Below are 19,896 nucleotides of genomic sequence, written 5' to 3'. Positions count from 1 at the left end.
TCATGAAATTAAAGCTGGCCATATAAATATTAAATCTCAAGCAACTCAAATTGATAAAAGTTACCAACAAAATTTGGTTTCTATGAGGAATAGCAAATCTAAGTTCTAAGCAACATAAAACACTTCAAAAACTACCACAGCATCTCATTCTCTTCTAGTATCCGGTTGCCGAAAATTCTGCTTTGCTGAGGAAAATGGCAACCGGATTACCAGGAGACAGCGGATTCTGCGTCAGCAACGAGATGTGCGGTCCGGATTTACTGCGATCGGAATCGTCCGTTGCGCATAAAACTTCCACGTGCTCGAGACCCAACTGCCTCTTTATCACGTCGACATTCTCCTTGAGAACCTCGATTTCGCCAAACGGTAGCTTCAAATCTAAAGCGCGAACACCCACTTCCTTCGTCTCGTCCTTCTTAAACTTTATGAAAGGCATGCAGAGCTTCTGTATCTGCTTAAAATTAGCATCATTTCCAATAGAACTTGATTTTAGCGCCTCGAGAATCTCTTTGTCGGGAGCAAAAGAACCCGTTGTGTCATCGAATTTGCTTCGTAGTATCCTCAAGCATTCTTCTTTCCAACCATCGTATCGCTCGTTCACGAAAATAAGCCCGACGGTCAGTTTGTTCTCTTCAGCAGGAGCAGCAGAAGCACCCTTCTTAGCCTTTTTCGGACCCGATTCCTGCTTCTGAAGCAGCTTTCTCATCAAAACAATAGAGTCCTGTAAATACTTGTTGGCGATTCGTAGCGTTTGATTCGGGGGTTCTGCAAATGGCCAACCGGCTCTTACTATAAACCCGTCATTTTTCAATATATTTTTCCACACATGTTCCGCGTAATGTGGACAAATCGGGGTGATAAGCCTGGTCTGAACATCCATAAACCGGAACAACAATTCCTTATTCATACCTCCCGCCCCGCACGAAAATCTGTACTCATCTCTCGCAGCTTGAAGGTCGTAAAACCCGGTTTTCAAAGCTTCTCTAAACATGAAGTTGTTGTAACTTTTCTCGGTTTCCACCACCGCGAAATTCATCTCATTGGCGAAAACCCGGTCAGCATAAGACGATGGGGGGCCGGCTCGCAAAGAAGACTCGACAGAAAGCACCTCTTCCATCCAGGCAATTTCTTTAGTCAGCCTCAAAATCGCGGCATTTGCTGTCTCGAAGACGAAGTTCGCATCGTCCATCCCGTCGCCAGCATCTGCGAGAGAGAACCGAGTGGCGTCAGAGGAGAATTCCTCTATGGCCTGGCGAAGTGTGCGGAAGTTTCCGGTAGACTTGGACATTTTCTCGGAGTTAAGCATAAGATGCCCGTTGCAACGGAACCCTCGGGGCCATAAGTGCTTCGGGAGAAGCGCTGTATGGTTATATATGCAAAATGTTAGATGGTTCTGAATGAGATCTTTCCCTGAAACCCTAAGATCAAACGGATACCAATACTCGAATTCTTTCTTCATTTTACTTAGAAGAGCAGGAGAAATCTCAGATTTCGGAACTGGGCCGTCGCAGAAGATATAATCCCATACCTCATCTGTCATCTGCTCTGGTCTAACTGAAGAAGCATTTGATCCATACATATCGCCATTTTGCAAGACATGCGCAATAGTGTAATAAGCCATGTAAAGGGTCGAATCAGAAAGCGATTCGACGAGAAACTGCTCGTCCCAAGGAATTCGAGTCCCGAGCCCGAAAGACCGTGAGCAAGCCCACTGATTTAGCCAGCTCAATGTATGCTCGAAGCCATTTCGGGTCTCGGTAGAAAAAGTATTCATTTTCTCTAGGCACTCCATTGCCTTCTCCTTCCACTCCACCTCCCCATAAGTTATGTACCATTGATCCGTAAGCGCCACGACACACTCATCACCGGATCTCGACATAACTTTCTTTTCAGGCTCACTGTACAGCACGGCCATTCCAGCTTCCAACAATTTGTTCTTTATAAGCGGCTTCGCTTCTTGAACCTTTCTCCCTTGGAATTCTCCTACTAACATACTACCATCCGTAAAGCCTTTCAAATAAGTCAGTCTCTTCGCCTCTGCGAGTTTCTCCTTATCATTCTGGCTCTTGATCTTAAGATCGATACACACCTTTTCCGCCGATTTATCTCCGAACTCCGGAATATTTATTATGGGCACGACCTCATAAGGCAGAACCCACTCATCTTTAACGCCATACTTTTCTCGTAAGGCCGGTTTAGATACTAAATCCTTTAAAGCCATGTAGTCATCTGGCGAGTCACTCGGAACACTCGTAACAATGCCCGTACCCTTATCAGTTAATATAGTTAGCATAGGAAGTGAGTATATCACTTCATTAAAAGCAAGAGGAGAACTTAACGGCAAGCCAATAAGGTCATGACCAGAGAGCTTAAGCAAACAGCTCAGCTTCTCAGGGACTTTCGACAGCTTCTGATAAGCTAAGTTCAACGCAGCCCTCTCAGTGAGGATGAAAACGTCGGTATCATTGATCTCGAAAGCTCCGTAATTCCCATCCGGCAATACCCAACAGTTAGTCTGCCCATACATTGTCTCGGGCCTCAACGTAGCTGCCGCCAAGAAGACTTTTCTACCCTCCAAAGCCTTCAACTTGGCTGGAAAAGGAGGGATCACCTCCATCTTAATCAATACATATTCTTGAGGTTGAACTCCTTCGCCAGAGGCTCTATCGTGATCAGCGCAAGGTTGGCCATCCAACGGTGAATAAATAGTGTATCTCATATCCTTTACGATCTTACCCATGTTCTTTAACTTATTCATCTGCCACCTAACAAAGGAATCGTAGAACGGGTTCATGTCAGTCGTTATAAAAGAGCGCCTCCAATCGCAGCCTAGCCCAAAGGCCTTGAGATCCTCTTTAGCCAGCGGGGGGAAGTGTTTAAGCCAATGATACGGGTCTTGAAACTTAGCGATCTCTTCGTCGGAAAGGCCGAAACTTCTCATAATTTCCCACTGCGACTTATCCCCGCTAGACTTAGCAGCAGCTTTAGACCTCTTGCTCTTAAACTTATCGGGCGTAGCCGCAGACACATTATCACTCTCTTCAACTTCAATAGTCAACTCCTCTAATGAGGGGAAAACAGGAGGGTTTCCATGCTGTTCGATTTCTCTTTTAAGTTTGTCGGCCGATGCTTTGATAGGCATTCCCGTGCAGTGGAAAGCGAAAGGCAATAGAACGTTACAGCCACGTAGGCGGTGGTAGGCGGCTCCAAACTCAAGCTTAGAAAGAGTGAAGGCGTGGCCCAAATGGAGCAGGCCATTCATGTAGGGGTATGGGAAGTTGCCGAAGAACTTCTCGCCCGGCTCAGGAGGTTTAACACCGGGTTCGGCCTCGAAGATTTTGTTTTCTTCCCAGTAATTTTGGATTTCTGATTGTATCTTGAGAAGTAGGTCTCGCCGAGCATAGCTCCTTCCTCCTCCCTCAGTATTCGTCGACATTTTTCTAATTAAAATGGGAAAAAATTAGATGGGCAGTTTGAGAGGATATGGGAACCCAAAAATCTAAACTGATACTGCTTGCGCCAAAAAACAAAGAGCTTTGAAAATAAGTTAGTAAAGATATTAAGCTATGGGAACCTGAAATGAGAAAGCGATAGCATAAGAAAAAAACTAGGCTCATAAAAAATCAAACCAAAAGAACCCAAATAGACTAAGTGGCTTAAGAACCTTAAAAGAAGGCTTAAAGGAGTATATCATGTCTAAAATAAAATGAAATAACAACACAAAAGCATAAGAGGAAAAACACAGATCTTATATCAACAATACATATCAAATCTCCATAGGCTCACCAGAAAAATGTAAACTTTACCAAATTCACTAAAGGAACAACAAATTCCGATAACCAACATAGATTAAGATACAAAAACACGAATTTTTTTAAACTAATTGTAAAACCCAGAACCCATATCAAATGAGAATACACATCGAAGAAACGAAAATGACCCACATCGAAATTAACTAAGCTCACATGAAAAATCTAAACTTTATCAAATTCATGCAAAAGAACAAGATATTGATCTCCTCAACAGAGATTAATACACAAGGAACACTAAAAAACTTTACAAGTAGTTGCCAAAAAAAAAAGGGAAAAACCTAGATCCTTACATCAAATGTGAATACCTATAAAAAAAAAAAGAAAAAAAAAAAAAAACCTACATCAAGTTTCAACTAAACTCACCCGAAAAATCTAAACTTTATCAAATTCATGAAGTGGAACAAGATATTGAACTACCCAGTAGAGATTACTACACAAAAGAAAAACAGCAAAACCCAGATCTCCACCCACATAAATTTTCAACTAAACTCACCTGAAAAATCTAAACTTTATCGAATTCATGAATAGAAACAAACAAATTGAACTTATCCAACAGGGATTAATGCACAAAATAGTCCCAAAAATTAGTAATTATTGGGGGAAAAAAAAAGAGTAAGAGGAATGAACCTGAGTGTAATGGGGATTGGATTAGACCTAAAAAGTGGCGTTCTCTCTCGAGGAGAGGGAACCGATTGAAGCAGCGAGATGAGAGAGAGAGAGAGAGAGAGAGAGAGAGAGAGAGAGATGCAAAGGAGAATCTAGGGTTTCGTGGTCCAATCCAAACCAAGCTTGGGTTTAGCTCGATGTTTTGGACTTGTGTTGAAAAATGTATGGAGAACCCTCACCTATGGATAGTTTTGAGATATAACCCTCAAAAATCGTTTCAGTAAAACTATGCATTATTTCAAGCTTTATTTTAATTTACTATGTTTTACACAAAAATTATGTTTTTGAAACGAACGTTAAATTTTTTTAGAAATGAATTACTTATCATGGGATCGTTTCTCGAAATCTAAAATTCAATTATTTTAAGCTCTAATTTGATGACCACTTTTTTTTTTCCATTATAAGCTGAGGTTTGTGTTCAACATGAGATTTGTACTCAAAGTTAAAGTTTGCGTGTATCTTTTTTTCTCGCAATGTATGATTTTTTTTATCATATTAAAATGCATGAAGTAATACATTTATTTGGCTCCTTTGAATTTAAAATTTCTAAAATTTTCCAACATAGTGTGTCTATTCTTTAAAACTTTTTTATTTGCATAATAGCCCCTACAATTGTTTTTAATTCTATAAGCACATTATTACCTAATGTCTCCAGTATCTTATTTTAAAGAATATCTAATGCACATGTTTTAACTTTTAACAGCACTAGTTTCTAACTCCAAATTATTATTATTTTTTTAAATTAACTTCAAACAAACAAATACTAGTTAGAATATTAAAACTAGTTGGGATCTTAAGCACTAAATATTTAATTTTTTTTAAGAAATAATTTTTAAGCACTAGTTGAAATTGAGAATGAAACTCCTCAACTTTAATTGGGTTTAAAAGTAATTTTAACAGAAAAACTAATGTGCACAAATAAAAAAATTGAGCTGAATAAATACACTACAAAACTCTTTTGCATAATTCAAGTTTTAGATAGAAAAGTTTCTGTAATTCAAAATTTTCTTTTATTAAAGATATTGTGCAATTCAATTTTTTATATCCTATTTCAAATCAAGAAGTTTGGGTCTCAAATCAAACTAAATTTTTGGTCCCGGCGGGGCTCGAACCCGCGACCTTCGGCTCATAAGACCAACGCTCTAACCAACTGAGCTACGGGACCACCATTTAAATTGTATTTATTTAAAAAATAAATGAAATATTTGAATTTGAATTATTTACCAATCTAATAATAGAATGGGCCAATTTGAACCAAACCAAACAAAATGATGAGTTTTTGGTTTGGTTTGGATTTAAATTTTATCCCCTCTTAGGTTTCCATTTGGTTTTCAAATATGTTTTGTGTAACTAAAGAGGTTGAGAAAATTATAGTGTTAGTTAAAGTATTTTGAATATTACACAAAACAAGCTTAATTAGCGAATTCAAATCAAAACAAATCTTGAAATAACCAATGAAATTGAGAGAGCCAAAATGATTTAAGCTGTTGATTTGAGATTTTAATTAACTTAATATTTTCAAGGATTTCGAAAAATATTTAAAAATGGGAGAACCTTTTTTTTCAAAAAAAAAAAAAAAAGAAGGTCTAAGCATGGTACAAATCTGAATAATTTTGAAATAATAATTTTGTAACCTAACAAAACCCACTAATCGTTTTAATGGTGATAAATAAGAGATAGATGGTGACATTTTACTTGTTTGGGTCTTTCTCATAATTGGAGCTCTCTTTTCCCTTTTTTTTTTTTAAAAAAAAAATGGGCTAAATAAAAAATTGTACAAAGAGTTTCCATATTATAACTTATTATAATCAATGTGTTTTTCATCTAAATATTTTATTCAATAGATATCTATATTTTTATGATTAAAAAAAAAAAAGCCATTTATTTAGTTACAAGAACAGATCCCTATATTCATTTTATTTTAAAATATTAAATGGCAATGCCTTGTAAACGACACCATGCATGTGGATTCATCTCATTTTAATTGAAATATTCATTTTATTCATTTTTTATCATCATTTATATATATATATATTTTTCGTCTCTTATATTTTAAAAAATCTTAAATTATTTAACTATAGCTGGTTAAAAAAAATAATGGTTTTAATAGCGAAACTACACATCCAACTAACAGTGGTAAAACTGACAAAAATAAAATTTTAAAGTTTTTAAAATTTTGTTTGAAAAATGTTTTGAGGATTAAAATTTTGAGAAGCAAATGAGTATTTTCCAAATTTCAAAGGTATATATGTGCAAATGCTCCTATTTTTCTTTATATATATATATATATATATATATATATATATATATACTTAAAAATTTATACTGAAATTAAGAAATTGCGTTTGGTTAGCGCAAGAAACACAAGCACGAAGAGAGAGAGAGAGAGAGAGAGAGAGAGAGAGATGAGTGGAGGCGTAGGTGGGAGATCCAAACCCTTCCTCCTCCTCCTCGTCGTCGCCACGATCTCTTCGCAATTCGCATCAGGTATCGCTCTCTACCGCGATCCCCGTTTCCTATCCCTTGATCTCGTCTTCCGCTCCTCTTAGATCTAAAAAACCCTAATTTTGCGGGATTTTTGGTTACTTGTGAGTCCGATTGATATCTGTTGCCGTATTGTTCGAAATTCTTGTTTTTGATGCGGAATCTCTGTGAAAGACGTGCTGCTTCCTTGGGTTCGGCTCTTTGTTGCAGTAGTTGTGGACTAGGGTTTGTTGTTGCCTTAGATCGGGGGAGATTTGTTGAAGAAATGAGTTATTTTCTGTTTAATTAACTATTAGATGTGATTCTTTGGTAGGATTCCTATGAGCTGGTTAGTGCCCGTGCCGTTTAGTTATGTGTATCCCACTGCTTATTTGGTATTTTGGTTGTTTTGTTGATCTCAAATTTTCGTTATTTATGTATGTAGTTTTGATCAAAATGATGCGTTGATCTTAATGAGATGTATATGAGATAAGCAATAATCATGTAATTGGTGAAAATTGAGAATTGTTAAGAGGTTACTTCGTCAGCATAGAGAATTAAATTTAGAGTTATCGAGTGTCATTGAAGAGAAGAATTTCCCTTGTAAGATCAATTGATTATCTGAATTATCATGGCAAGCTGGAGAGTTTTGACTGTGGATTTGAGGTTTCTACTCAGTTTTAACTGCAAAGTGTAGGGGACTATCGCTACCAGTATATGGCATTCATTGTGTAAAGAGACTATTTTCTTAACACTTCATCCGGATTTTCTACTAGAACTGCCCTAAGACAGACTTGTTTATTTTTTTTGTTGTTGCAAGTTGCCAAAATTTTCTTTTGATTGCTTGGGCAAAGCTGGTTTTCGTAGAGACAAAAATGAAAAGGATTTACTTAGTTGATCCTAAGTAGTCGAGAGTAGCATCTTGGTGGTTGTGTATTTTGAGTGTTGCACTGAAGTTCACTTTCGAATAGTAGTTCAAACTGGATCTTAGAAGTGATGTGATGTTTACTATTATTCCCGCTGTTATGCAATGCAGTCTAATGAGGTCTCATCTCTTTTCAGTTCTTGGTGGTGATCCCTCACCAACAAAAGACGCAAAAAAGGATGATTCACATTCGAAGAGCAACACCGGTCGCGAGGTGCTATTCATATGCTTGGGAGTCGGCGTAGCTGTTGCTTTGTCAATTTTCCTTTTCAAGCTTTGGCAGAAAAAGAAGAGAGAAGAGCAGCATGCGCGCCTTCTAAAGTTGTTTGAGGAGGATGATGAGCTTGAGGTTGAACTCGGCCTTCGGGATTGAAAATCTTGGCATGTATCAAGTTTACTTTCATGGCTGAGGTAATGGTCTTGAATGTACACGTGGCGGTAACTTTAGGTGCTTATTATTGCATGTTAATTACTGTAGTTTCCATTATAATTATCATGGTTATTATTTGGTAGGTTTTTAGTCAACAATTGTCACATTTCTTTTATTGTAATTATTGTGCTTGTGCCTTCTATAACTTGTTCGCTTATGGTTTCCAAAGAACTATTTTGCACCTATTACCCGTAGGTCTTTGCTGAGGAATGTAAATACTCCATGATATATTGTACGAGTGAAGAAGTTTTTTATTTCTACGCAAATGTGATCCTAGTTATATTTTCTCTTGTTTAACGTATCAGTTTGCCATCAAAGAGGAAAACTTGATTCCTATGTTGTAATTGGAAATGAGAATTATGGTATAAATGGAAGAAAGAAACTTATGTCTAAAGGTCCAGAAGATAAAGACTTTTGACAGCTAGAATCTGATGCTCTTACTTGATTGAGTACAGAATCTTCTTTTCCATAGTTATCAGAATGGGCTTGGTAAAGCTTTGGGTTTGTTTTCCATTGCTTTAACCACTGGATTAACTGGCCCAATTACTGGTTTATTAAGACAGGAAACAAATTATTTTACTACAGAAATGCTTACTTTTGATAATCTAATACTACACTCTGTCCGGAGATTTCATCTGGGGCTGCTCGAAGATTTCATTGAGGAATAGTCAATGACTGTCATTTGTGATATCCTTTTTGTTGGAATATAAGGATTTGTGATATTCTCTTTGTTGATAAGTTATGATGTTTCTTGTACAAGAGAATAACATGTAGGATCACCTTGTGTGTCTATTTTTATATACTTCTTTGACCTTTCTATTTCTCAAAACATATGTTTACTTTGTTGTTTTTCTCTATCTTCGGTTAATTTATTTAATGCCTATGCAGGTTTTGGTGGCTATTGACGAAATTCTCTTGGCAACATAAAGATTTTTATTTTTATTTGACCCTTTTGATGTCCTTAAAGACGAGGTCAAATTATATTGTTTCTGCTCTGTTATTAGTATATTGGTTGATATAGGGGGAGAAAAACCTGTAAGCTTGTTGGGGTCTCCTTTTCTTGTGTGAAATGATTTGATTTTGTAAAAATGGTATGCTCACAAAGGCAACATACAGTAATTACTGTTCACTGTAGTTATATCTTACATCGCAACTTTTTTTTTTTGCGTCAACTCATGATGCAGGAAAAGGTTGGCAAATAATCTGGTTTAGTTTTACTTCTGATTTGAATTGTTATATTTGTTCACTTGCATTACTGATCTCTTTTCAAGAGTAAATTGCATAATATTTTCTTTTCTCTTATTAGATCAACAATGTGCTTATATTCAGAATAAATTTGATGAAGAACCTCTATTGGTTGTTGATGGGTTTCATTTACTGCTGGATTCATTTGGAAGCAATGATGGTTGGCGTTCTTCTGGGTCTTGCTACAAACTGTATTCAACCCAATATTTTGTTCCAACCCTTTATTATTAAGTATATATATGCATGGTGCATTTGAACTTACCTTTATACACGCGTCTAGCTAACAATACAAACCTTACTTTCATGTCTCTACTTTATATTTCTCTGCTATCAACTTGGAATTCCAGTATTTATTGAATGAATGTGCATTATCTCTGTTGCGCTCTGTCGTCGATTACTATCATAGTATTGGCCACAGAGCCCTAATCATGTACTTATGCTTTCTGTGATAAGAAGATCATATTTTAATGCAGCTTCTCTACTCCGTGAAGCACCAGTACGAGCCAGGTACCTATGAAACGTAAATGCCGAAGCTTTTACTTTGGTTTTACGTCATGTTGGATTTTGGTTGCGCAAAAAGTCTGTGTGTTATAAATGCATGCAGTGTGTGCAGGACAGTGACCTCTGGTGTTGTGTAGAAGACCTTAAACCTTACACTGAATTGGCCTCAGGTGCAGAACCACAAGGTAATGTATAGGTATAGGTAATGTAATGCCCTGTATCCCTTATTTTATCCTCTGTATTTGTGGCATTGATGGAGGTGGGGCTGTTTGCTTACCTCTATTTGGCAATGAAAGAAACCTCTCTCTCTCTCTCTCTCTCTCTCTCTCTCTCTCTCTCTCTCAAGTTCATTGCTTGGGGATTAGGGGTGCAAATGGGCCGGGTCGGGGTTTGCTCCTATCCGACCCGACGAATTTTTGGATCCGGGTTGGGTCGGATTGAGCCGACATGGTTTCTGGGTCCAACCCGGTCCGGAGCGCATCACGTTCAAGTTGGAGTACTGTGGGCCCATTCTTGGCCCAGTCATTTGTGCATCAGCCTAGCCCGATGGGCCAGGACAATCTTTTTTAATATTTTTTTGGCATATATCAAAGTAAAAAAAAAGAAGAAGAAATTACATCTTTACTTTAAATCCTCCCTCCTACTATACTACCAAAATTTGAGGGCTTGTTTTTAATTAGGGAAAACTTCAAAAATCCCGGCCGTGGTTTTTCACTTTAGTATCCTGCGGTTTAAAGTGTATCAATTTGGTGCCATTGGTTTTATTTTTATTTTTTTGGCAGCTTTTTTTATTAATATTTCGTTAAATTATATACAAAAAACTCCAGATACCCATCTAAGTTTATCGAATATTCACTTTAATACATTTTAATTTTAACTTTGTCATTGATTTAAGAAAAAAAAAATAGTGAAATTGATAATAAAAATAGAAAAATGAAACCACAGGGCATCAAATTGATATACTTTAAACCACAGGATACTAAAGTGAGAAAGTACGAAACCACAGGGAGTGTCTTTGAAGTTTTCCCTTTTAATTATTATTTTCTACCTCTCTCTCTCTCTCTCTCTCTCTCTCTCTCTTTGTGATATTTTCTCCCAGAGGGGATGCATTCATTATGTTTTCCTAGAGTCTTAACTAAGGGGACCATAATTTAACCCTTTTCGTTTTCTTCTATTACCATTATAAGCTGCATGTTAAGAGTACCCCCCCAAAAAAAAATGTAGACAAGTGAAAAACCACTTAAAATTGAATGTGATCAGGTAAATGGTTCTATCAAGTTAGATGCACAAGATCTAACACAGAGACCAAATAAGGGTACGTACACATGGATATATGGCCCACTTACTTACTAAATACCAAGTGCAAACACAGGGAGAAGGTCACCACAACACTTGAATGGCATGGGGTGTCACACCATGTGCAAGTAAATGAGCAGGGTTTCAGGTATCGCCCACCACTTTACACCAAGGGAAATAAGTAGCTTTCACTATTTCCCCTCTCCAACATTACCAAACCCCCATGTTTAGCATTGTGGGCTATATATACTTTGTAATGAGGAGATGATCAGGTGCAAACGAAGATACACGAGTCGGCGAAAAGGGGTCCGAGATGTATGAGAACACGCACACGCATGTAGACATGCGTACACACGCACGCATGCGACACACACACCTAACAAGTTAAAAGAGAAATGTAGTGGTAACATAGGTCAAAGATACTTGACACTTGATTTTTGGGTTAAATGTGTTCATATTTGGTATAAGAAGCTATAGTGGTTTGTATTAGATCTTTTATCCATATATAGTGGAGCTATGCGTAATTTGTATGTTTGGATGTCATAGTCACATGCCCAACATTTGAACTAGTAAAAGATATGTATGTGAGATTGAAGCTTTGTACGTAGTACCATGAGAAAGTCTAAATGTTTGGTCTCCAAATGCTCTTGATTTAGGTGTAAGCACTGTTTGTGGATCATTTACCAGGATAGGAAATATAACACTAATAGCAAAGTTTTGAAATATACGGGCTTGTGTAACAGCACCAATTAAAAGGAAAAGTGAGAAGTGGTCCTAATGAGAAATTGATGAGGAAAATTAATACACTTCTTAGGCACACTTGGTTGAGCATTTGTTCTGTGTTCATGGCGATGGCTCCGAAAATATATACAATGAAAGAGGAATAGAATTTTAGATTGTAGCATTTGGGTTCGAATATCGAATGACGTCGACGAGATACTAGTTATACATTCGTGTAAAAATGTGCTTCCATTTTGAAGCATATACATGTAACGCAAAGTCGTTTTGCGGTATACAGCTACATAAGAGTTACGTATGCGTGAGTAATCGATCGTAAATTGGAAAGATGTTGCATCATAAAACTATTAAAGAGGAAGATATATATAAACAGCTAGATCGATGATCTATTTAGCACGAGTGAAACTAATTCAAATTGATTCAAAACTCCACATCTATGTACATAAGTTTTATAACAGTATATATATATATATATATATATATATATATATAATTAATCAATTTTCCATGTTAATGAGAGCATTTAGTGACACTTGCTCACCAATTTTTGTAGTTAGTCAAAGAAAAAGGAAAAAAAAATTGTACTTGGTCAATAAATATTGCAAATGTAGAACTACATATGAGTCTCAACCCTATTAGTGGTTTCCTCTCCAGAATCTTTGCATGGTACTTTAATTATTATTATGAATAACATCGTCTCCCATCTCCGTAGCTTGAATATTCTCCACACCCATCACCAAGATAAACTTAGTAAAGATACATTGCGCGAGTAGATGGTTCACGGTCTCATCGTGTGACATGCATAGCATACATGTCGTATCACCAGACCAACTTCTCTTCGCGAGGTTATCAGCTGTTAAGAGCCTCTTCTTAAGTACTAGCCAACAGAACACTTTAACCTTAAGAGGTATACGTAGATTCCAAATTTTGTTAGCACGTCCGTCCCTCATACCCCTGTCGTTCAACATGGTATAGACCGATTTGACCGAGAATAATCCGTTGGTCGACCATCTCCAATGTATCGTATCCGGTCCTTGCGTTACATAGTATCCAGTAACCCTATCCTTGAGTACCGAGAGTTTTGCTCCCAACCCGGACCTTATAATCAGTTCTTCACTCAACATCCTAGTCCAGTTCCAGCCCTGACTGTTAAAGCAATCCTTGACCTTTACTAAATTGTGTTCCGTTAGCGCATAGATCTTCGGAAAAGCCAAGTGTAAGCAGGTGTCCCCACACCATCTGTCCGTCCAAAAATCAATAGAGTTTCCATTACCCAGCGAGTGGGAAATGCCCCAATGAAACAAGACACCGGTGTTCACTAGTTAGAGAATTGGTTGTTTTTCGACTTAATTAAAAACTATTATATACAAATGGCAAATTTGGACACAAATGAACATTAATCTTAATTTCTATTTGATGTTCCTGTATTAATAATGAAAGAGATCAATTAGTAATCTATGACAAAATCACAAACTCTAAAATTTGCAATATAATATTGATATATACGCCTTTTGTATATCACATAACACATTTAATAGATTTTTTTCGTTGATGAAATTAATTGTAAAGGATTACCTAAACTATGGTTAATTTTGATCCGTATATCCCGTCTCTAAAAGTTTTTTCTTTTTTGTACTGAACCTCTTAATTTGTTTGATATAAGTCATTTGATAATTATTATGTTACAATACGTAACCATTTTTTTTTTTTTTTTTGAGAAAGAGAGGTAGCACCCTATTTACTTCATGCATTAAATAAGTGAATTAAGCTATATAGAGTGAAGCAGCCGAGGCCTCGAGAAAGCAAAAAGTCACTAGAAAAAATAACAAGAAAAGAAGAACTTGGTGCACAACAAGAAAAAGCAACAAAAACGAAGGGTGTGACTCACCCAGCTCTACAGAAATCGACCCACTCCTTCGCCAGAAGTCCAATACGACTTATGATTATAGAGTCAGATTATGATTATAGATAGCACTTATGACTATAGAGTCAGATTAAAATCGGTGATAGTTCATATAAGTTGCATCCATACTTAATTATTTTTTTTTAAAAAAAAAACTTCTATGCCTGAATTTTAAGGTTAATTCTCTCCTAAAAATCAAAGAAAAAACATAAAATATGTAAATCTACTCCAGAGGTACAAGTTACCTGTTGCAAACCCTTTACAAATAGATATCAGCTCCTGGGCTATTCCAATATCCTTTAAATGGAAACCCCACCACATCCTGCACCAGCCCCATGCAGTGCCCTATTTCTCTCTCTCTCTCTCTCTCTCTCTCTCTCTCTCATATACTCTCTCTCTCTCATATACTCTCTCTCTTTCTCATATACTCTCTCTCTATAGAGCCCCTTTCCTAATCACAAGAGTGGTAATTGTCTCCATTTCTCACACACTACAATAGTTACTATATTTTCTTTTTCTTTGTTGCTCCAGCTTTAATATATTCTTGCTTGTGACTAGATCTTCTTCCCTGGGTGGTTTTGTTCATGTATATATATATATATATATATATATATATATATATGCAAATGGTAACAAGTGATCTAAACCATTGGTTTCTACTAGCTCTTTGCCAATTTTATGGTTCTTAATTTTTATGGTTTTTTTTTCTTCTTCTTTTTCCAGAAAAAGCTATAATTTGGTGAACTAACTACTAGTTAATTAACTAATCTACTATGTTTTTAATTTTTTTCCTCCTAGTTTTCTAAATGATTTCAAGGAGATCTTTCACTCTTCTTTTCTCTTTATTGTTCTTTTAATATCATTTTAGTTAATGTTTCTACATGGCTCCTTAATTTTCTCTCTTTTTTTTTTCTTTTTCTTTTTTTTTTGTTTTTTTACAAAACTTCAACTATACATATACACACACATATATCACTTTAGATCCTGCCATGAATAGATTTTAAGCTACATATGCTGATTCTTTTCTCTCCTCACAAGGTTTCAACTTATTTAGACTCACCTTTATCTTTTTGATTATCTTGAAATTTTCCACTCCATATGTACAAGTAATAATCAAAACTCCTAAACTCTTTTTTTTCTTTTTATTTTTTTTTCCTCTTGATCATAAGCTACAAGAAATTTATAATTAAACCATTAATTCTAGGTTTTCCACTATTGATCTGCATCTCCAACAAACCCTAAAACCCTAGTGTTTTTTTTTTTTTTTTCCTTTTTTTTTTTGTTTGGGTACTACAACTCAGAGATATAATTAAAAGTGCGAAGAGAAGTAGGGCTGAGTGGCACACATACAAATCATGGGGAGGGGGAAGATTGAGATCAAGAGGATCGAGAACACGACGAGTCGGCAGGTGACCTTCTGCAAGCGGCGCAACGGGCTGCTGAAGAAGGCCTACGAGCTCTCCGTCCTCTGCGACGCAGAGATCGCCCTCGTCGTCTTCTCCGCCCGCGGCCGCCTCTACGAGTACTCAAACAACAGGTTCAATTCAACTTTGAAATTTATTTATTCATTCAATTTTTTTTTTTTTTACTCCTATATATCTAGCTACATATGTATATATATATATATATATATGTCATCTCTTTCCTTAATTTGATTTTGATTTATTTATTTGAGCTGAATTGTTGTGGTTGTGTTGTTAATTTGAGTAATTAATTAATTATTGTTGCATTATTAGCTAGCTAGCTTCATCCACTGATTTCTTTTTTCTTTTTTCAAAATTAAGAAGGATCATGAATTTTATGGAGGGTTTGAATGAAGGAATGTTAAGTTTTATACAAGGTTACTCTTTATATACACATCCAATTAATTATTTAGCCATTACATATATATGGTGTGCAACATGAGGGGGGTTCCTCTCTTGTACCACTGATCATAAAAATTATGCTTTTTTTCTTCCTTTTCTTTTAAATTTTCTTTATCAAGCACATAGACAATTAATTCACACACTCAGAGTTCAAACTGAAGATCTATTGCCCCATGTTTAAATAACCTGTTAATTGCTCTAGTAGTTGGTGGTGATTATATAAACTATGTAAAGCATGGGATGCGATGTTCTCTGAAACAAAAAAATTGTACGGGGAGCTTGTACAGTGAGACAGTTTAATCATTCTAACTATCGACATTTTAAGATTCATGCATGTCATATAATGAACGATGGGTAAAACTGTCTATCCTGCAAGACTCCCTATATATATATATTATTATTGTATATTATTTTTATTTTTGTTCTCTCCCACCCTTTCTTCTTGTTTTCCTTGCCTTTGTTGTGTTACACTGGGGACATATATATATGACTAGGTATTGAAGCATTACTCTGAAGCATTACTCTCTCTCTCTCTCTCTCTCTCTCTCTCAAATACAAACATCAAATCTCAAGGGGACAGAAGCTGCTAGAACAGAAGCAAAAGCAACCCACAAAGACATTGGAAAATGGAATTTAAGTTCTTAGCATAATATGGGAAAGGCAATGGGGAGAAGCCACACTTTTCTTCTACATGTTGGACCATTATGAAGAAACCCATACATCTTGCTTTATGAGAGAGAGAGAGAGAGAGAGAGAGAGAGAGAGGAAGCTGGTTTTGTGTTTTAATTGTTAGCTTTTAATGTTAGAAACTGTTGGAAAAGATTCATAACTTGAAAGAAGAAACCTTCAAAAAGGATTATTCACTGGAAGATATACTGACCAGTTATATATAAGTATTATTGTTTTATATATATATAGAGAGAGAGAGAGAGAGAAGAGGAAGAGTTCTCTCTCTTGAATGAGATTTTCTAGGTGATGATGATCACAGCTTCTTGCTACTTTCCTTACAAATCCGTACTAGTGCCCTTTCATATTTTGGTGCAATTGCCTCTGCTTAGTTTCTCTTCACCATTAATGAAGCAAAAATAAGAATGGGAACAGTATATATATATATCCCATATTATAGTATCACTAATTCCCTTACCACTTTGGAGGTGTGATAATTAATTATTTATTTTCTACTCTTTCTGCTGTGAGCACATACACTCTCAGTTTAATTAGAGTGTAACAAACTTGGAGTTTCACATGAGTTCATCCAAACATATACTGTTTGAGCACATATATATTTAGAAGTTTATATGAGCTGATGAACACAAAGAAGTTCATAGAACAAATATTTTTAAGATGTTTTTTATATAAAGCTTCTAAATCATATCTTCTTTATATAGGAATGTCATTGTCTCTTCTAATATTTGGCCCACTCTCAAAATATTTGCTCTCCATGTCCAAAACATAGTAAACACATTGACTATAAATTGGTTGCTTCTACTTTTGTATCGAGGATCTGCTCGATCACATCTTGTACTTCTTTTTTTCTTTGCTCACTTGTAGTCAAAGAAGTGACAAACACCGTCTCTACGTTTTTGGATTCTGCGATGGTCGTGATAACATGTTTGAATTTGTTGTTCACCAAGTGCAGAGTTTTTTCACCGCTCGGACATCATACAAACTCTCCACGTTCCTCTCAGTTGGTTCACCGTGATAAAAAATCTTGTGAAATAGCTGATTCGCAACATGTCTTAGACTTCTTAATCTGCAAGCTTTCAAATTCAACTAAGATTTTGAAGCTAAACTCTCTTCACCTTTTCTACGCATCTATCATCTCAATCTTCCTAGTTCATCAACTTGTATTGTAAACATGAATTTACTCACATCGTAAAGCTCTCTTTAAAATGCTCATAGAAGCAAATGATATACTGCATGCGGATATATATTGTTTGATAAGAAAAAGAAGTACATAAATGTGGATTTTTTTGTGAACATATATATACTCATGCATGCAAGAAGCAAGGTTTACTCTATATGCTCACATCTTTTCCAAATTATTATGTAATGTTAGGATAAGCATTTGAAGGACTAATTTCTTTGACCAAAATTATAGCTTACCCCTCAATTACTCGAATATCGACGAGCAATAACAGAATACTGCCTCATCAAATGAGTTTATTCCTATTTTTAAGTCAACAACTCTTGAATATATATTCATTGTTAAAACAAGCTCTTTTGCCACTTGTTTTCATAACATCATTTTAAGCGTACCATCGAGATTTATATCTGAAAAATTTTAGGAGACAAAAAGAAAATGCTGATACTTGTGGTCTAACAAAATATTTTTCACTGTTTTATTCCATTAATTGTCATACTAGCGTAAGATCGACAATCGAGAGGTACAAGAAGGCCTGCTCCAACAATTCAAACTCAAGTTCTGCTGTAGAGATCAATTCTCATGTAAGTTGTTGTTTTTATGATACTGTCTCTAATATGTTTCTATTATGTTTCATATATGTTCATAAATGCAAATTCTTAGATTTTAATATATGCTAATATAGGAAGATCCAAGACTAAATGTAGAGCACAACTTAACCTAAACTGCTCTAATATTTCTATTGCTTTTATGGTTGTATAGCAATATTATCAGCAAGAAGCCGCAAAGCTACGCCACCAGATACAAATTCTACAGAATGCAAACAGGTGATGAGGTTCTAAGATCAAATTTGTGTGTAATTCTCAATTATCTTATGAAGGGATCACTGGAATTTTATTAGTCTAAGATTAATTAACCTTCATAATAGTTGTAACCTTTTTAATTACTGCTATATTTTCTAGGCATTTGATGGGTGAGTCACTGAGTAATCTCAGTGTTAAGGAGCTCAAGCAACTCGAGAACCGGCTTGAAAGAGGAATCACGCGGATTCGATCAAAGAAGGTAAAGTACCAAAGTAATAATCAGCATCAACAGATGCAAAATGAAGATAGAGTAGTTAGTTTTTTCGAAAGCGAAGGTGTAGAATTCAGCATGAGAACTAATTATCACGTTCTTTCATTTACTTCTCATCAGCATGAACAGCTGTTTGCGGAGATTGACTACATGCAGAAAAGGGTAATCTTTTGGATCTAATACTTACTTGCAATGTGTTTTTATCCTTGTTCTCCATGTATAAATATTGATTCTTTAATCTAATTCATCTCTTCTTCTGTGTTATTTCTAGGAAGCAGATCTTCAAAATGACAATATGTACCTCCGAGCTAAGGTAATTGTCGCACGTAGTAAAGCCTAATCTCGATACTGATAACTTTAGCTTGTCAACAAGCAAAAGAACATTTAAATTGAATCATCTAAATTACTCATATTAAAGGACTTAGACTTCAATCTATATTCTGTATATTTTATCAGAGAGGTGATCGATAATAATAAATCACACAATTCATTATTTCAAGAACTTAATAAACTAGGTAACACTAATAGATTTCAAGAACTTAAAAAAATTAGCAATCTCTAGAGTCAAAGTACAGAAGTAACATCTAGCATGACATCAGTACGTATATCCGTGTTCATATATCGCGTTCACACCATTTAATCTCGTTTTCGTTCACAATTTCAAAATCTTTGGATTCATACCAGATAGCGGAGAGTGAGCGTGCCCAGCAAGCCAGTATGGTCTCAGGAGGAGCGGAACTCGATACTCTCCCGACGTTCGATTCCAGAAACTATTACCATGTCAACATGTTGGAGGCTGCTTCTCATCACTATTCACAACATCAAGATCAACCAACCCTGCATCTTGGTTACGAAATAAAAGCCAATCAAGGTTCCAAGAATTTGCTCTGAGCTAGTTATTTTGCATGTTAATTGGCGTTCTACGCCATAAACGGTTACGTCAGAAGACGAGTACTCGGTCGATATATGTAGTGTGTGTATGAGAACAACCACTTCAATTATTTCTCTGAACTCAGTTGTTTCTTGCTATCAGAGAGCAAAATTTCACACCTTGGTGTGTATTGACTACATAAATCTTTTATCTAGTACTAGAATGCATTCTACTAGAATGGTA

General features: G+C 35.9%; 3 protein-coding genes and 1 non-coding gene across 5 annotated transcripts; 2 read left to right on the top strand and 2 right to left on the bottom strand.

The window, feature by feature from the left end:
- On the bottom strand, window positions 1–4,596 carry LOC109712834 (leucine--tRNA ligase, cytoplasmic-like). 2 transcript variants are annotated; one of them, XM_020236616.1, is made up of 2 exons: window positions 4,440–4,596; window positions 1–3,440 (listed from the first exon to the last, which is right to left on the bottom strand). In XM_020236616.1, the coding sequence occupies exon 2, from the start codon at window positions 3,434–3,436 to the stop codon at window positions 155–157; it is 3,282 nt and encodes a 1,093-aa protein (XP_020092205.1). In that variant the 5' UTR covers window positions 3,437–3,440; window positions 4,440–4,596; the 3' UTR covers window positions 1–154. The 2 variants fall into 2 exon arrangements, with proteins under 2 accessions (XP_020092205.1, XP_020092197.1); XM_020236608.1 differs by lacking the exon at window positions 4,440–4,596 and adding an exon at window positions 4,306–4,398.
- On the bottom strand, window positions 5,570–5,643 carry TRNAI-UAU. Its single transcript has one exon. It is a non-coding gene; the product is annotated as a tRNA-Ile (tRNA).
- Window positions 6,806–9,534, top strand: LOC109709788. The gene is made up of 3 exons (XM_020232147.1): window positions 6,806–6,965; window positions 8,004–8,277; window positions 9,185–9,534. The coding sequence occupies exons 1-2, from the start codon at window positions 6,884–6,886 to the stop codon at window positions 8,237–8,239; spliced, it is 318 nt and encodes a 105-aa protein (XP_020087736.1). The 5' UTR covers window positions 6,806–6,883; the 3' UTR covers window positions 8,240–8,277; window positions 9,185–9,534.
- LOC109714301 (MADS-box transcription factor 21-like) lies at window positions 14,307–19,831 on the top strand. Its single transcript, XM_020238875.1, has 8 exons — window positions 14,307–14,445; window positions 15,281–15,516; window positions 18,211–18,292; window positions 18,471–18,535; window positions 18,671–18,770; window positions 18,903–18,944; window positions 19,054–19,095; window positions 19,467–19,831. The coding sequence occupies exons 2-8, from the start codon at window positions 15,335–15,337 to the stop codon at window positions 19,671–19,673; spliced, it is 720 nt and encodes a 239-aa protein (XP_020094464.1). The 5' UTR covers window positions 14,307–14,445; window positions 15,281–15,334; the 3' UTR covers window positions 19,674–19,831.

The sequence above is a fragment of the Ananas comosus genome, linkage group 1, assembly GCF_001540865.1.
Source record: "Ananas comosus cultivar F153 linkage group 1, ASM154086v1, whole genome shotgun sequence".
NCBI classification, from domain to species: domain Eukaryota; kingdom Viridiplantae; phylum Streptophyta; class Magnoliopsida; order Poales; family Bromeliaceae; genus Ananas; species Ananas comosus.
The sequence above is the reverse complement of the archived record's forward strand: the minus strand, read 5'-3'. Positions and strand labels throughout refer to the sequence as shown.

Coding starts and splice junctions, on each gene's coding strand:
- LOC109712834 (XM_020236608.1), bottom strand. CDS start 4,334: ATGAATTCGATAAAGTTTAGATTTTTCAG. Junction 3,441..4,305: donor ATAAAGTTTAGATTTTTCAG/GTGAGTTTAGTT, acceptor CATTTTAATTAG/AAAAATGTCGACGAATACTG.
- LOC109709788 (XM_020232147.1), top strand. CDS start 6,884: ATGAGTGGAGGCGTAGGTGGGAGATCCAAACCCTTCCTCCTCCTCCTC. Junction 6,966..8,003: donor CTCTTCGCAATTCGCATCAG/GTATCGCTCTCT, acceptor ATCTCTTTTCAG/TTCTTGGTGGTGATCCCTCA.
- LOC109714301 (XM_020238875.1), top strand. CDS start 15,335: ATGGGGAGGGGGAAGATTGAGATCAAGAGGATCGAGAACACGACGAGT. Junction 18,293..18,470: donor CTGTAGAGATCAATTCTCAT/GTAAGTTGTTGT, acceptor ATGGTTGTATAG/CAATATTATCAGCAAGAAGC. Junction 19,096..19,466: donor ATATGTACCTCCGAGCTAAG/GTAATTGTCGCA, acceptor GATTCATACCAG/ATAGCGGAGAGTGAGCGTGC.